Source organism: Falco rusticolus, chromosome 13, assembly GCF_015220075.1.
Source record: "Falco rusticolus isolate bFalRus1 chromosome 13, bFalRus1.pri, whole genome shotgun sequence".
In the NCBI taxonomy this organism is placed as follows: Eukaryota; Metazoa; Chordata; class Aves; order Falconiformes; family Falconidae; genus Falco; species Falco rusticolus.
The window spans coordinates 24,975,405-24,992,245 of record NC_051199.1 but is presented as its reverse complement, the minus strand read 5'-3'; the positions used below and the strand labels follow the sequence as shown (position 1 = coordinate 24,992,245).

The 16,841-nt window shown below is 40.8% G+C and overlaps 1 protein-coding gene across 6 annotated transcripts in view; it reads right to left on the bottom strand.

Moving 5' to 3' along the window:
- The window catches only part of LRRC31 (leucine rich repeat containing 31), a 58,831-nt gene that overhangs the window by 7,841 nt on the left and 34,149 nt on the right, over positions 1–16,841 (bottom strand). Inside the window, exons 1-6 of one of the 6 annotated variants that reach the window (XM_037406146.1) lie at positions 8,246–8,636; positions 6,370–6,627; positions 4,958–5,107; positions 4,393–4,560; positions 1,761–1,928; positions 734–901 (exon numbers count right to left, since the gene is read on the bottom strand). In XM_037406146.1, the coding sequence (XP_037262043.1) occupies positions 734–901; positions 1,761–1,928; positions 4,393–4,560; positions 4,958–5,107; positions 6,370–6,627; positions 8,246–8,258 (925 nt within the window). In that variant the 5' untranslated portion in view covers positions 8,259–8,636. Of the gene's footprint in view, positions 1–733; positions 902–1,760; positions 1,929–4,392; positions 4,561–4,957; positions 5,108–6,369; positions 7,804–8,245; positions 8,637–16,841 lie in introns of those variants that run through there. The other 5 variants (XM_037406145.1, XM_037406148.1, XM_037406147.1 and 2 more) reach the window with 5 other exon arrangements.

The window sequence follows — 16,841 nt, the reverse complement described above, 5'->3', positions numbered from 1 at the left end:
GCTGCTGCAATAGCACAGGTCATGACTTTAGCTTTTATTTACTTTAACATCAAAGTTTGCACAAAGTATTGCCGGCAAAGCTCTTAGACTAGGCTTCAGCATATAATCACAGCAGACAGAGTGATACTGCAAAGCTTCCTCATCTATGCAACTCCTTCCTTCTCTAAAAGAGCAGGTGAAGGTGAGGACAGCTCATCCCCTAGATCCATTCAATCCTCAGCCTTTTGCTGAAATTACTACTGGATGTGCTAGTTAGTGCCAGTTGTTTTATCCTATGGATAAGACCTCCACCAGGGAAAGACACAGATAAAAGCCCATTTCATATGGATTCACTGGACACTCATTGAGTGATAATGGTAAATTTGGATTTTTCTCTGAAAGCAGGATTAACTTGTTAAAAGTTAGCTAGCCTGTCTATGCCCTTGTCTATGTTCTGCCTAGGGAGAGAAGAAGCATGCCCAGAGAGCTATTAATCTGCCCTAAGATGTGTCTCAGATAAAGGGGGTGGAGGGTGACTCTCCCCACCGACTTTCACATGCTTAAACTCAGGGAAGATAAATGCTACTTCTGCTGAAAATCTCTGTAGTCTTTTATCAATCCTCAAACAGCAAGTAATGATTGCCCATTAATACTGCCAAACCATCAGCAAAATCCCACCTCATTGCCTTTCTTAAATGGTTTTCAGATGTACAATTTATTCAGAATAAAAGTCTGTCTGAACATAAAGTCTAACCTAAGCCCTGGAGGCCGTCTTGCTTTAATCCACACATGTGTAAGTTTAACTCTTTCAAGCCTGGTACATTTTTCAGATCCTGAGCAATAACCTTCATGCTGCAGCCGATATGTTTGTTGATAGAGAGATCTAATACTTCGAGGCTGGGGATGACACTTAGAATTTCAGCTAGGAAAAAAGGGAAAGAAAACCAGAATTGGTAAATGGAATACATACAGATGAGCCCTGGAAAAATATAGCACCGTGACAAACAGGAAGAGGTAGGCTGGGTTTGTCCATGTGTGTGGTTTAAACTTCCTGAGTTCCTGTTCTACCAAAAAAATACAGCAAAACAGAGATTGCATAGGAATCAATAAAATCAGTAAAAAATCTGTATGAAAATAAAGGTGAAAAAACACAGACAGAAAAATACATGAGAATAAAAAGCAGGAATACAAACAGAAAGAAAGATTTTCAGTGAAGAGAGATAGGACTGTATGTTGCATATGGGCCATCTCCTGCAGTGGAGATGAGAGCATGGGGGCTTCTCTTTACGGGAAAAAAAAATCTTTTAAAACACAGAATCAGATAAAAAGACCACACAGGATTAAGCTATGGTGAGAGGAAAGAGGGGAGGGGTGGCCAGTGGTTGCCAACTCAGCCTAAATCCCCATCCCTCAGACCTTCTTTCCTATCCCATGGCTAACTACATATTCAGCTGCTTAATTTTAAGCAATCAGTGTTGGAAATTCTGGCACACATGACTTGCCCAGGGTCTTAAAGGATCCAGCAACCCTGGACCACCGAGACACCCAGACTGTGGTTTAGATCCACCTATTCTTCTCAAGCCCACCTCACATGATTAGAGAGAACAACTTTCTCTTTGGAAGAAAGTGCATGAAATCCCAAGACTGTGTAGTAAACACTGTTGTAATGCGGGGCCTGAAATGAATTAACTTTCCATTAATATGTAGCTTAAACCAGCCATCATCTAGGTAGTTACATTTCTGTGAAGCCAGTGTCAGTCCAGCTAGATGGATACACATACCAAGGGATTCTCCATCCTTTGCCGTCAGGTTACAGTCTGTAATTTTCAGAAGTTTTAACTTGCATCCTTTCTGGAGTTTTTTTGTCAGGAGTGACAGTTTTCCACCTATGTTACTGTTCCATGATAAATCCAGTTCTTCAAGTTGAGAAACAATTTCAAATGCCTCTCCTGTAACAGAAATCTAAGATGATTAATTCTAGGTATCAATTTCAGTGCAAGACAAAAATACGGGTTTGGAATATATTAAAGAGGAAGGTTAGCCACTTAATTCTCAAATTATTATACTTCGAATGGCTTGCCAGGAAAATTGGTGTATGCCAAGAATTGCTGCTACTGCAGGAATGTTGTATAAGTTCTCACCTTGTCAAAGGACCAATACAGACCACAAGTCATTGTCACAGTACACACAGACCTGAAATTGATCCAGGTTCCCAAATCCTCATCAGACTGCTTGGCCATCGTAGACCTGTGCCAGGACCCAGAAAGTCTAGTCTATGGGGAAATCAATACAAGTGACAAGTCTGAATTTACTGTCCTGTGTAGTTCTGCTCTATTTTATTTGGCAAACTTCCAACATCCTCTGCAGGTCATTTTGGAGGGGATGAAAGAAGTCTGCTCACAACTGTTTCTGAAACAAAAAAGTTTAATTTCTGACAGGAATTTTTGGTTCATTTAATAAGGAGTCCAGATGAGCATTGCTTTGACCTGGACTAGCTTCCCTATGATTTCAAGGCAGACAGCACTGATTTTGATTATATTCAGAAAAATTAGCCTTTTCCAGGCTTGACGCACCTGCCAATGTGAACTGTGTTAATGTTTCTTTGTAATACTAATATCCCACTAAAGTAAAATCCATCTTCCCAGCTTCCTTTGTAGAGGGAGGCAGATGTCTGTTTGCATAAACTCATTCCCAAGATTGGACCATATGCAAATGCAATTTCAAAGTGTCATACACAAATTTTTGATCTAAAGTCTTGTCATCAACCTAATAATTGAGAATTGTAATTTGGTAATAAAACCATTTCATGTCTGTGTGTTTTCATAATTAATTATTCACAAAATATTCATAATAGAAATACAATTATTTCTGTTGTTGTAGAGTGAATATTGAGGTTTGAGAGAAAAGGACATTCCTTAACTTCCATTTTTGCATTTATTTTAACATAATGCCTCAATCTTGAATACTGAGCAATGCTCCACGGTTGAGAAGTTTGCCTTTGCAGCATAGCCTGTGTCTGTTTGACATGGGAACTAGCATGCCAGACACATTTTCCACCCAGAAGATAAATAAAGGACTAACTCCAGGAATGGCTTCCTACCAACTCTCACAGTCCCAGCTCTGAGCAATCACACAGGAGAGGTTAATATTATGGTTATATTTGCAGCATTGATTTCTAAGCAGAATGTGCTACATGTGGCCACATTTCCACAGATAGATGTGGACATAGACAGGCATATTGGCCTAAATATACATGCTATTTCCAAAATCGCAGGCAAAATCAATGCAAACAGACTGTTGCTATTCCACACGTCAAGGGCATCACATTTTGATGGCAAATTCAAGTCCTACGATGAGTTTTCTGTCTGTCTCAGCAGAGGCTAAGCCAGAAGGGGAAAAGAAACAGCACAGAAGAACAGGCAGAATAAATACATTTGAAATATAACCAATAAAAATGAAGAGAAAAAAAGAAGTATGAGAAAAAGGTTTGAAAAATAATGAAATAAATTTGAAAAAAAAAAAATAGGAAATGAAACATGATTTTACCCTCATGAGAAACAGACCAATTATTTTCACCAGCTTTTGTAAAGATGCATTTTTCCTCCTCGCCAGATAGCATGATTGACTTTTGAGCTACCACCATATATATAATTTTATTTCTGAAGCTTTCCTGGAAAAAGCCTGGATATGAATGACATAACCCCCAGCTTTATAACTCAGAGTGGTTTTTAGAATTTGCAAAATAAGCAGTAGTTTTTATAATTCCTAGTTGATTGAGTTTGCCCTTCTAGATCCATATCACAGACTCACCCGAGTAAACTCCAGACCCAGAGGTAAGTAACTTAGCATCAGAATCTGAGCACATAACACCACCTTTAAAACCTTTAAATCTCATGTTTTGCAGAAAGCAGGGTTGCAGGTACTCCAAACAAAAAAGTACACAGAGAAATAAGCTTCTCCCAGACTTGCAAAAACAAGTCGTAAAGCTCCAAGGCAGCTCTTTTGGTTTTATCTCCTCCAAAAGACCATCATCTTTTGTGATGAGCACTCATCTGTCCTGCAGCACGAAGACCTAAGCTGACCCTGTTATGACTGACTGTTTCAGTTCTGCTGTCTACCATTAGATATCAAACCTAGTCAAAGAAATACTAAACCAAACTGAAAGCATGCTTTCCTGCAAATAGGACTGAATTCTGTTCCCTTCTGAACACGAAAGCTTCATACCCTGAGGAATGAACTCAGCAGATCTACTCAAGTGTATAAGGTCATTCATAAGCCCAAGTTCTTTCTACTGTCACAGCGGGAGTTCACATTGCCCAGTGTGCAAGCAGCAGGAGTAGGATGTAGGAAGAGATGAGATGGATTACATTAGACCCAAGCTGTCTGGAAGTAAATGCAAATGAAATCCTGTACCTAAGGAGGTGACATCCTCAGCTGTCAGCCTGCAGTTGTTAAGTCGAAGGACTTTTAACAAGTTCACATGATGAAGATGAACAGTGAGAGCTTTCAGATTCCCACCAACACAACCATTCCAGGACAGGCTGATCTCTTCCAGATCTGGAAGAAATGGCAGTAGAGAAGCTGTAAAAAGAAAAAAAAAAAAAAACACCAAAAGAAATAGTGTATTCTCTTTGCATGTTATTGGCACACCCTGGATGTCAACACATCTTAATACAGAGATGCTTTCTACAACCAATACAGCATTATCAAGCCATGATTAATTTGTACCTCAGTTTTCTTATCTTTAGTTTGAGTGTAAGGACATTAATCTGCTTCAATCATCTGCCTGTATATTTATGTATATTACATAATTTATATAATTTATTAATTAACATTTCTCTGGGACCACCAGCTGAAATGTTAAATAAAAAAAGGCCTGTATAAAAGACAGGGAAGGGAAAAGAGGAGAGTGAATAACTGAACAGGCAAATAAAAATTAAAGGTATGAAACGTCTAGTTGAATAAAACGTGTGTTTACCCAGCTCTGTTACATCTGCTGCACTTAAAGCACAATTATTTACATCCAGATTCTTGCTGTTGGGTTCCTTTCCCAGTTTCTGCATGAACTGGATAAATCTCTGCTCACCAGATGGTGACTCCGCTGCAGAAATGAGATGTGAAAGTCCATCTGAGTAACAAAGAAACAGGGCTCTGGTTACCTCTGCTACCAACACGACGTGTAAAACCTGTCTGTGGCTGTCAGGTGAAGAGAAATGAACTAAATCTGTCACTAAACCAGGGTCTGTTGTTGATCAGTGTGGACCAATAACTTGAGTGATAAGATCACTATAGATCAGATCAGTACAAAGCTCCTGATGCAGAGCGAGATGTTGCACATCTCCATGCTACCTTATGCCAGTGACTTTGGATGCTTGCACCGCCAGTTCAAGGACATGAAATTCACTGCAAACTCGGAACTGCAGCTATTCTGGATGCACAAGCTGTATAACCAGCTCCGTGTGCCTGCACTGTAGCCACACTGCTGCAATTCAGTCTGTACTTGATCTGTTAGCACCAAGTAGCCCTGCAATTGTGTGGTGAACCTGCTGCTTCCTTCGTGACAGACTATGTTCATTTTCAGACATGATGTAAGGCAGTTCCTGCTTTTTTTGGCTTTGCAAAGCATCCCCCACTTAGCTGCTTCTTCCATGCAGTTTGTACAGCAAGGAAAATTGCATTTACGTTTATTGCTAAACTCTTTAACAAGTTAGCAATTTCATCTAATGCCTATAGCTGGAAGAAAGCAGCCAAAAATCACACAAAATCACAATCCTACTCTCAGTAGCTGTCCTCCCGTTGTTTTCCCGAACCTACCCAAAACTCTTAGGACAAAGGATGGGGTTCTAAGCCTCACCTTCCACCTCCTTTTTAAAAATAGCTTCATTTCCTCTGGTGTGGATGTAAAGATTATGCTTATGTGTGCAAAATAACATACATGATGAATTTCTATTCCCTTCCCCTCCCCCTCACCAGTGTCAAGTGGTAGGAAACATCTGCTCTCGTTGTCTTCAGATTGCTTTAGCAGCAGGGTGGACAGAGAACTGACCTTAAATACAAGCCAAGCTACTGCTCAAAGCTTGACTTTGAAACCAAGTAAGTTCTGCAACTAAAGAGCTGACTCCAGCGCTGACCTCTCACACTGGAGATCAAGGAAGAGGGGACCCAAAAGTTTTATCCCTCCTCAGCAACCTGGATCTTACTCCTTGCTTGGCACCTATCAAATTAGAGGGTACATACTTGATAATGTTCCAGTCAGAAGCAAATCCTGTCTAAAGGCTAAACTGTAGGCAGCAAAATACAGGATTTTGGCTAGCAAAAAAAGCAACTAATTTTCTATGAAATTAAAATATATACACATGCACATGTATTTCGCTACTGTACCAGCATTACCTTCTACAGAGAGATCTTGCTTCTCACTCTGATCACCAGCTTCAGAGTGGTTTATTTCTGGTTCTTTGATTTCCCTTCTGTCCTTGCCTTCAGATTTCCCAAAGTCAAAGCCCCTGAAGAATTTTCTAATAGCTGAAGGCTGCTCTTTTCTTTTTCCAGGAGACGACCCCTTCCCTTGGAACCGTTTTATAACAAAGTCAAATGGGGAACTCTCTGTGATGGCTTCCTCATGCTTATCTTGGCAGCTCTGCACGTCATCTTTCAGGAGATAAGCAGACATAGAAAGAATTAGTTTTAGTAACATCGAGAATTTCCTACCATTCCCTCCATGCTAATATCAGAAAACCACTGTTAAGTAGACCAGACTCTGAATTAATTTTTCCTCATTCAAAAGGAACTGTTAATGCTCAGTATTAGCACAGCAGTCAGTGGTCCTAGCTCTCAATGGTACAAGTACCACTCCCTGCTGCCTTGTTAATGCAGACTGTCCCTAAGGCCACCTCACCTGGCCACTGAGCACTGAAGCAGGCTAACCTGCTGCTTCCCCTGTCACTTAATCCCCAGGATTGGTTCACAGTCTTGTGGCCACATTAAAGAAGGAAGGCTGAGATATCCCCGTTCTGAGGGTCAAGTTTGACACCAAAGTGATTCTTCACAGCAAAGGCCAGTCAGGAAGGTGAGAAGAGGTGGTGTGCATCAGGGAGTACAAGGACATCCTTGCCTGAATAATGTCACATGCTCCCAAGCTCAGGGTGGAACATGCAAACAAAACTCCATTAACCTTAGAGCAAAGCTAAAGTAATAGTGCTAAAACCAGCCAGGTATCATAGCTATGAACACTGGGAGTGTGCCACTGCTGGAAGAAAACAAGCCCCCCCAGATAGCTTGTTCGGACCAGTTCAGTACTAGTGACCTCAGTTTCAGTGACTAATTCACAGGTAAAGTTTGACTCTACAATTTACACACTCTTTCCTCATTTCTGTTTATGCTACACAAGCTATAGCATCATCTGGAGATTCTGAAGCTGCTTTGGTTTTCTCTAAACATTACTTTAATGCTCTTTCTTTAGTTTTAAGTCTAGCATTCACCTGCACACACATGCTATTACTGGAGCAGTTGTAAAAACTAAGCAGGCATTCATTGACTTTTGTTTTGTCAAGACTATGTAGAAAAGATATGTATAAGTCCTACTGTGTGCCGTTGACCGTAGGGGGAATGACCCATGCTCAGACCTCAATCCTGCAACAGACCAGAGCTTGTGAATGGATTTGTGTACTCCCACAGGCTCCCCCCCGACTTCCCCCATACAGCCTCACACACAGAACTCATTCCACAATTTGCTGTCATCCATAGAGTGCATGACCTTGATCATCTTAATAATCGTCAGTTGTATAGAATGTCACTGGCATCAGCTTCCCAGAAAAACAAAACACGTGAAGAAGTATCAGAAACCCTATGACTGGCACAGATAGTTTTCACATTATTATAGCAAAAGCTGGGTCGGGGAAAATGTCAATATAAAGCAAATGCAGTTTTTATATAAACATACCTTTATTGCATGTGTGTGTATACATAAATGCGGGTATACATACTGAGATATATATATATATGTATGTAAATTTTCATATTGTATTGGAAGTTACCTGCCATAATACAAGTGTTCATGGGCAGAGCACTTACAAAAAGCTGGTGCATTGTTTAAAGTCCTGCTCTTAATAGCCTGTCACAGCAGTATTTCTTATAAGTACAAAAATTATACAAAACAATGCACATAGGCGTATATGCACATTTACTGAGCTGGAAAGCAATGCTGGTTACTCTGGCTGTGCTTTCGTGCTGTGGAGAGGTATTATTATAAAGAGGTAAAGAAACATACCTGTCTTTTCCATTGTTACACTTGAGGATCTCTTTCAGGTTTTACAGCGCTTTCAGGGCTTGCAGGAGAAGAAAGCCATAATATGCAAACAAAACCTCACTTTTTTCCCTAATAGGACTTTCCACATAGTTTTCTTTCAAGAGTTTCTGTCTTCATCAGTTTGATAGCAGCAGCTCTGCACAAGGGGTTTGTGGGCTCTTCCCTGATGCCTCTGTTCCCCTGCACTGTCTTCTGCTGTCAGCTCGCTGTCCCTGGCCTGTCTTTTTTTGGGGGAGTTTGGCAAGTCCATTTAAGTGCTCTGATCATACCACAGCTCAGACCCCTCACAAGGCAGAAATCAGGAAGTGGCAGCACAGCCTTCAGTACCGCACCTAACCACTGCATGGCTCTGAAACAGCTGTTGTTAAAAGAGGCTGAGTCACCTTATAGATCAGGTTACAGGACTACCTGAAGAAAAGCTCTTTGTTTTCCCACCCCTTTTGTCCATACTGGTCAGAGATACTGCTGGAGGCTGAGCAAAGCCATGCTGTCAGCAGGATGTTGCATAGTTCAGTAAGAAAAAGGAATGCAGAAGACTAGCGCACTCCTGTTCATTTTAGGGCAAGGAGACATGAGAAGAGAGGTCATACTGCATCATCCCACACAACCTGCTTGTGGGCAACAGTATGACACATTACAACGCAATCATTTGATACATCGTGTGCATACATCAGACTTCACCACACTTTTTTTTGTCTGTCTGCCCTGGAATCTGATCTCCGTGATGGCAAATGTTACAATTTCTAATTTAAACATACTCATGGCTGGCTATGCTGAATCTCTTTCATTTTGATGATTATTTTTAATCTATGAGGTCTTCACTTTTGTAAGCTAAACCAAGCAAACTCTTCTTGTCTCCCCTGATGCAGCAAATTCCGTTTCCCTTATTACCTGCTCACCTTTGTCTGCACTGTTGCAGTATAATTTATGCTTCCTTAAATACAAGGGACGATCCACCGATATGTATACACTAAAGACATATGCAAACTGGAGTGCTTTTGGTGGGGAATGATAAAGCTGGTAAACAAAACTAATGACTGCTTTGAAAGTAGCTGAGCAGGCACCAGCCACAAGGACAGGCTTGACTCAGTGTGTCAGTGTACAAGTGATTCAGACAGGGTGGAATGAGGCACAGGGTGCTGCTATGACCAAATAGGATAAGATTAAGAGAAAAAAATATCAGGAAAATCCTCCTGCCCATGAGAAGTACCATGCTAGGAAACATTTACAGTAGAAAAAAAATGTGCAAAATCACTGTGATGAACCATCTTTCCCTGAAGAAATGCAGGACACATTCATATTCCCAAGCAGAAAGGATCTCCAAGTTGGTTTTAGGGGTTTTTGACACCAGCAGAGGCTGTTCTGTCCCTGTTTCTGAAAACAGCATCTCACTACAGACCTGCATCCACTGGGAAAGATGACCTCCCTGTGTGCTAATTCACCTCACAGTGTTCAGGAATCTCAGCTATGCAGACTACTGAAAATCCGAAGCATTTCTGATGGTAAGGACCTCATTGAATTCGACAGCTCTTTTCCACTTCTTGTGATTAACAGAGCAGCCAGGGATGAAACAAGACGCAAAGCAACCCATATTTGTGAATGTGCGCCAGGCTCTGCTGGCCCAAGACACTCGATGTGTCTCCACTCCATAAACTCCACTCCCTGGAACGGGAGAAACCCTTAAGCATGTTAAATACCAATTACAGTGGTTAGGCTGGACTAACGTGGATGCTCTGGCATCAGTATATTAGGTGATGTGTTGCCCATTCAGAAATTCTTTCACTGTTTTAAGCTGCTGAACGATAGTGAAAATACCTCACGGCACCACGACAGCATCCTGTAATCCGGTGAGAAGGGAAAGGTAGTTTTATAGTTTTGCAGTGACCTACTTTCCTCTTCCTAGAAAGCAAATCTTTATCTTTTTTACAGTATCTATGAGGGAAGAGGGGACAGCAGGATTATCCCAAAACAAAGCAGCATAACTGGAGTGAGGTGGCTGCGCTGGGCTGAAACATTACTTTGCAACAGATCCAGGCTGTGCTGTGAATATGCAGTATATCTTGACAGCCAGGCCAAGCCATGCCCCTGTTAGCAGATAGACTGGGCCTTGCTGTGTCGGTTGCTGTCTCCCCCAGGGCATCCTTCTGAACATGTGTCCTGCTCCTGCCTTGCAGACCTGTGCATCTGCTTCTGGCAGTACGTCATGGGCAGCACAGGACAGGCTTAGCTTTTGGAGTTTAAAAATAATAAACGCCTTCCCCTTTCTATCCAGTTAAATGGTTTGTGACCATCTGCCAAGTGCTCAGTGTCACACTTGTTTATATCTACTCTTCCCTCTGTGCAGACCTGGGGCAAGGTTAGGAACAGAACCAATTTTGGAACAACATAGTTAAAGGTGCATCCCACACAGCATTCCCCAGTGAGAGATTAATGTGGATTTTTGTACTTTGCCTCATTGTGACTCCTTAATCCGGCATATATTCCAAAGAAATAATGCCATTAGAGGATTAGTGCCACAAGTTCATTTGAAAAAAAGGATTTGCAAACACTGAAATCCTATATTCTATGTACTTAATCACTGAGTATCATTTTGGGGATTTCCTCTCCCTTTAGTGGTGTCTCTTTTGATGAAACCCAAGCAAAGTAGCAACTCTGTTTTGGAGGGCCCTTATTATCCATTAAAGGAAAACAAAACCCGAAGTACATGGTTAAAATAATACAGAATCTAAACACACTGGACTAAACCCATCCTTGCTGTCACACAATCATTGCAGCTATACCAGGGAGGCGCTTGGTCCAATATTTATATAGAATGCAATGATTTGGATATTTATCTGCTAGGAATATTTAATATTCCGAGTCCTGCAGCATGTAGGAACACACTGACCCTTGTTTGCTTCTAAGGCAGTTCCCTTCCCCTGCTTTGCTCACACCTAGTGAGGCCACTGTTCTCTCTGTGGGAAAAGGAGACTGAATCACTGCCATGTTATTCATTCTCTCTTTCCTTAGCATGCATCTCTGCTGCTGCGTTTCTCCTTTCTGTGTGATTGCCACTGCCTGCAGCAGCCTCCATGGGCTTCTCTTGCTTGGCTCAATTTGTTGCAGGCTGCCTAGGTGAAGCAGGCAGTTGCATGGGCCAAGAAATTGCTGGGGGTGGAAAAACACTTATTGCCCTGTGTCTGACATTGCCAGTGCCAGGTGACTTGCTCTTGGGCTGTGCTGACTCAGAATACATGTGCCAGGAGCTGCTGCTGAGTCAGGATAGGGGAAGAGTGGCCTGCTGCAGCACCAGGTTCCCTGCCCTCATCTTGCCCAGCCACGTACATCAAACCATACCCTCCACAGCTCTCCCCATCCTCTCTCTCATCCCTCCATCTCCTGACCCAGTTCTAAGCCTTTGTAAGTGAGGCAGCAAAATTCAGACGTGCTTACATAGCTGAGAAGCCTTCAGCTGGCACTGGTGGTATGTTGCTAGTGCCACAACATCTGTATCTAATTTGATGTTGACTCTCTTTACATCCAGGCAATTCACAGAGCAGCTTTAGGTCTACACAAAATCCTTCAGAAGAGACTGCACACAAGATGGGCTGGAAAGACAGTTCCCCAAGGATGAATGAATAGATGCAGCTGCACTCACTATTGGGAAGTGCTCTGCAGAACCTAGGCTGGGAAGCATAGCTTAGGCTTCCAGGTAGAGTTCAACAGTGTGCTGCCACCTGGATAAACACTATTTTCCACACATTCTTATACTCTCAAAAATTATTGTGCCACATAGAAATATTTCCCTGGAGCAAATTAATTCCAGACTTCCCTACACTGAGATATATGCATGCCTGAGGATTCAATTTGGTCCAAAGTATTCAAGTATCCCCATCATTTCCCACAAAATAAATATTCCACCTTCTGATTTTAATAGCCCATCAGCCTACAGTAGTTCCTGAGGCAGCTGTTTAAAACACATTTGACTGCGTTATGAAAACTAAATCCAACTCCCTCAATTCTGTATTTATGTACAACCATAGATGGATCACAGAAGGGGTTTGAAGAGGCACTGAGAACATAGGGAAACAGCTAAAACCTTGCATTCAGAAACGCATATGCCTCCGAGTGACCTTATACAGTCCCCTAAACTCAGACTTTTCATGGGTGGAAAGTTTGAGGAACATTTTGACGTTTCACTGTACTTCTACTCTTTAAAATGTAACAAAAATTAACGTTATGAAACTGTGGTGCTAGCATGCAAAGGCAGGCTCTGCCCGAGCTGAAAGGGCTGCACACTTGGCAGGACAATCCAGCAAGTGCATGTGCTGAACGAACAGGTTGCGAACAGAGATGTATGGCTGCCCCTGATTTATAGTTATAAGAATTTCAGCCCTGCATATACCAGTACGAGCTGCTAGACATGAACTGTAGAATTCTAAAATGTATTCTTTTTTTAAAAGCCAAAATAATAGCAATGATAAGTAGATTTTCCCAGCTATTCTGTCATATGGAATAGGCATGTTGATTTCCATAAAAAGCATGACTAATAGATCCATCACTGCAAATGTGTATTTATTTCCACAATGCAGATATTTTTCACACTCTGATAATGACTTACACTTTCTTAAATGGAGCTACACAAATACGAACAATGTTTAATTCTCTATTACAACATATTAGTCTGATAGAGAAGATTTTCAGGCTGGAAAATTCTTTTTGGTTGAACTTATGCCAGAATTAATCCCTTTCCAGTTAATCATTTATGTGAATGGGTAACCTGCAGAGTTCATGCAAGGCCTGCAAACTATATTAATTACTAGAAACCTAATTAAAAATCAACAGAGTCCAAGGATCAGTGTTACTTCCATATGGTACCATCTGGTACAATGGGTCTGGATAGTTCAGCAAAACTCCCCATTGCCTTCTGTGGAACTTCAACCTGAATATGTGTTTCCAGAGAGCGCAACTTTATGGGGATGAGCTGGTTATAAAGCATTTTTAGGTTCATCCTAAATGACAGCATCTGAGTCCCTGTATTTCTAGCTGTTATTTCAAAAGTTAGTTAAAAAAAAAAAAAAAAAAAAAAAGAGCATTTACTCAACAGGTTTTTTTTAATGTGATAGCAGCGCAGTCATAATTTGCCTTTCCACATCCAAAAATACCTTAAATACATACACAGGCTAATGAAAAAATCGCCAAACAAGCAAATATGAAAACATGTCTGGCCTAAAATGGTTCAATTAAAGATAATAAGTGGTATATTGTCATTTGCTTTGTTAATTATTACTCCAATGTAAAAAGGCACATCCAGAGTGAAATTCTATAGATGACACCAACATGGCATAGTGCGGCTTCCGTTACCTCTGGTGTGTGTGTGCATGGAAATGGTAATATAATTTTACCAACTGATTTGCTCTTTCAGCATGTGGCCAGTTTGACAGTTTTGACCAAAACATCTCAGTCTTGTTTGATACCGTTACCTGAACATTTAAAAATTCAACTTGTACAGTTTTAAATCCAGACCTTTCCAACCATTTTGATTCAGGGACACATAAACCCAGTCATCTTCCAACATACAATGCTTGGTCAATTTAATTTTCAAAGGAACTTCATGGTTAGCAGTATTTAATCTCTCACAGTCACTCATTGGCTTTTAAATTGAGATCAGCCATGCTAAGTAAAATTTAGTAGCTTCAGCTTTGTCCCTATTTGGGTCCAGTTCTCTCTGATTAATTCTCAGATTTCTACTGGGAATGGGACAGCTGTGTAAACAACCTAGTCTCTCCAAACTTCTCTCAAGAGCTGTGGTAAATGTAATGCTTTCCCATTGAACAGCCACTTGTGTTGCAACCTGTTACCTTTCCAGTGAGTATTTGCTGACCTTGTCAGTATGTATTTAGTAAAGATGAACAAAGTTGGGCACTTCCCTCTTCAGCATGTCTTGCAACTCAGGCAGGAACTAGAGCACCTACCCTGCAACCAAGCAAAAGGCTGAGGATTGGGGGAAAAAAAAACTCCTAAGGAGTAGTATAGCTTAAAGGACATTCTGCATACCCAGGACATCAGAAGATTACAGTGGCACTGACACACAGCTTTGCCCATTCCCTTCTCTGGTTACTTTTCAGTTTCTTGTGAGTAGACCCAAAGGCAAGATCCTGTGTGTTTCTAAGCCAGCTGTGTCACTGTATAGTCTGGTGGTTGTTTCTACGCCCAGAACTCTAGAATCCAGAACACCACTTCTTGTTCAAGCTCATTCTTGCAATTTCCAGTCTACCAGTGACAGACTTCCTAGCCCATCCATCAGACCACCCTTTCCATACTTGTGCTTGTGGCACTCCTGATTTAGACCTTTTGGGGGAAACCTGGAATGAAGTGAGGTTTAGCTAAAGAATTTGATTAGCCTGAACACAGATTTCATTTTGGAAAAAGATGGGGTGATCTGTGATAAGTCATTTACCAAGTTCTGTATCAGTCTGGTTCACTCCAGTATACAGAAATAAGTCTCCACTCAAGTGTATCTTGCTTCAGTGAACTTCATAAAATGACATTAGGATTATCACTCACAGATTCCTCACTTGTGACAGTGTTCAGAAACAGTGGATTAAAACCTGCTTAGACTCTAGTTTAGCAGGTTCTCTTCTACTTGTACAAATCCATTCCAGCATTACATTTTGGCAAACAACATAATTTTTGAACTTGCAATAAAATGGTCTAATACAATTTTTTGCCTTACATATCTGGAGATAAAATCCCATTATCTGAGCCATGTCTGTCATTGATTTTGTCAAAAGGGAACAAAGGAAGTTCTGACCCAAATCAGTGCTGACAAAAAGTCTAGTGACAACATTAACGCGATATCTACCTTAGTGCATGGAGCTGAATTCACAGTGATAACCCACTCTGGTACTTCAAAAATTGTAAAAGATGTGATGTAGTTTACATTGCTTTTGAAATTAATTGAGAAAGAGTCTCCTCATTCTTAATTCAGCTTTAGAATAGTACATAAACTGCCAAAACCTGTTGGTTTTTTGGCAATGTTCTTCCAATTCCTTGTAGCCTATGATGAAATGATGCTCTCTTGAGGCATCCTATACTGGATGGATCAAATCCCAGTTTTGGGACTTCTCCACTGCTTGCCGTAGAGGTAACCCCAAGCTGTAAGTCTGGGTAAGAGCATACAGAAGGTGATGTGGACTTCAGCTCCATCTTTCGCATTAACATTTATCTAGTGTCAGTAGCTCAGATTACAAACACCAGATACCGAGTGGGAGCTGTCAGGCTACAGTTATCCCCTTTGGACAGAGGAATCTGAGTGTCAGTGTTTCCCCACTCACACATTCCTCTCTGCACACAGGATAAAGTGGGACTACACTGTCCTAAACCATCTCAGATAACAGTGATGCTAATTGACAGACTGAGGCCCATTTGATACACTCTACATTACTTTGTTCTGTTCATAACTCGTCTCCTACGTCACTCTTTCCCTCCATTGCCACTCTGCCATTTTTTGTATTGACTGCTGAGTGACACGCAGACCACTGCATGATTTGAAACACACCCCTGCCTGATGCCTGTGAAATCCAGTCAAGAAGTACTAGATCTTCTCTGGAGAGGAACCATTAAAGCATCTTTAGGAATTGTGGTTGTCACACGTCACTACAGCACAAAACAATCCTGCTTCTGTGCCAGAAACCAAAGGCTAAATACCAGGGGTCCTGAAAGTCGTGTGCTCTCTCTCCAAACTTCCCTCGTTAGGTAAAACAGGAAAAAATAAATATATATCCTTATCATATTGCTGGGCTTGCTTCTACTTCAGGAAGTAATTTTTCCTGGTATTGAACTTTTTGTTGTTTTCCTGAAGTGTGATTCACATGGACTAAAACATCTGACAAAAAATGGATGCTGATGCAAGAATTTACTTCTAATTTATTTGGGCAACCCTGTATTTACAAAGCATTTGCTTCAGCCTCACTGAGACAATCTCGAAAAATCCCAGCAGAGTAATTTTTTTTCAAGACTGTATCTATTCATTACATTTCAAGTCACAGGTTTCTGTAGGCAGTTACAGACAAAGCAGACTGAACCCAAGCTGAAAACTACCTTTAAGTCTAGAATGCTCCTTCAGTTCCTTGTCTGCCTACACATGCAACAATTTGGACAATGTCATAAAAATTATTCTTAGGTTATTTTAGCTGGTTTCTAATTATTTTTTAAAGGAAGTCCTACAATTATTTTTAAAGCCAAGTATTGAAATATATTTTTAAACAAGAATTCTAGGTGTGATTTTTTTTCTTTATAAAGAAGGCCCAGACAGCAAGAAATTAGCCATGATAGCATTTACAACAAAAATAGTCAGTCACTTGAAAAAAAATCCAAAATAATCTCACGTTAGATATTATATCTGTATTTTGTGTTACATTATTACAAAATAGTTTGTTTTCAGTAAGGAGAAGCAGAATTACACCCCTTTGATAATAATAACACTTCCATGAGAACGAGTCCATTTTCTCTAGGTTTAAGCACTGAGAGCGTTTGAGCATTTGAGAGGATAAGGGGCAATTTTTTGTTCTTACAG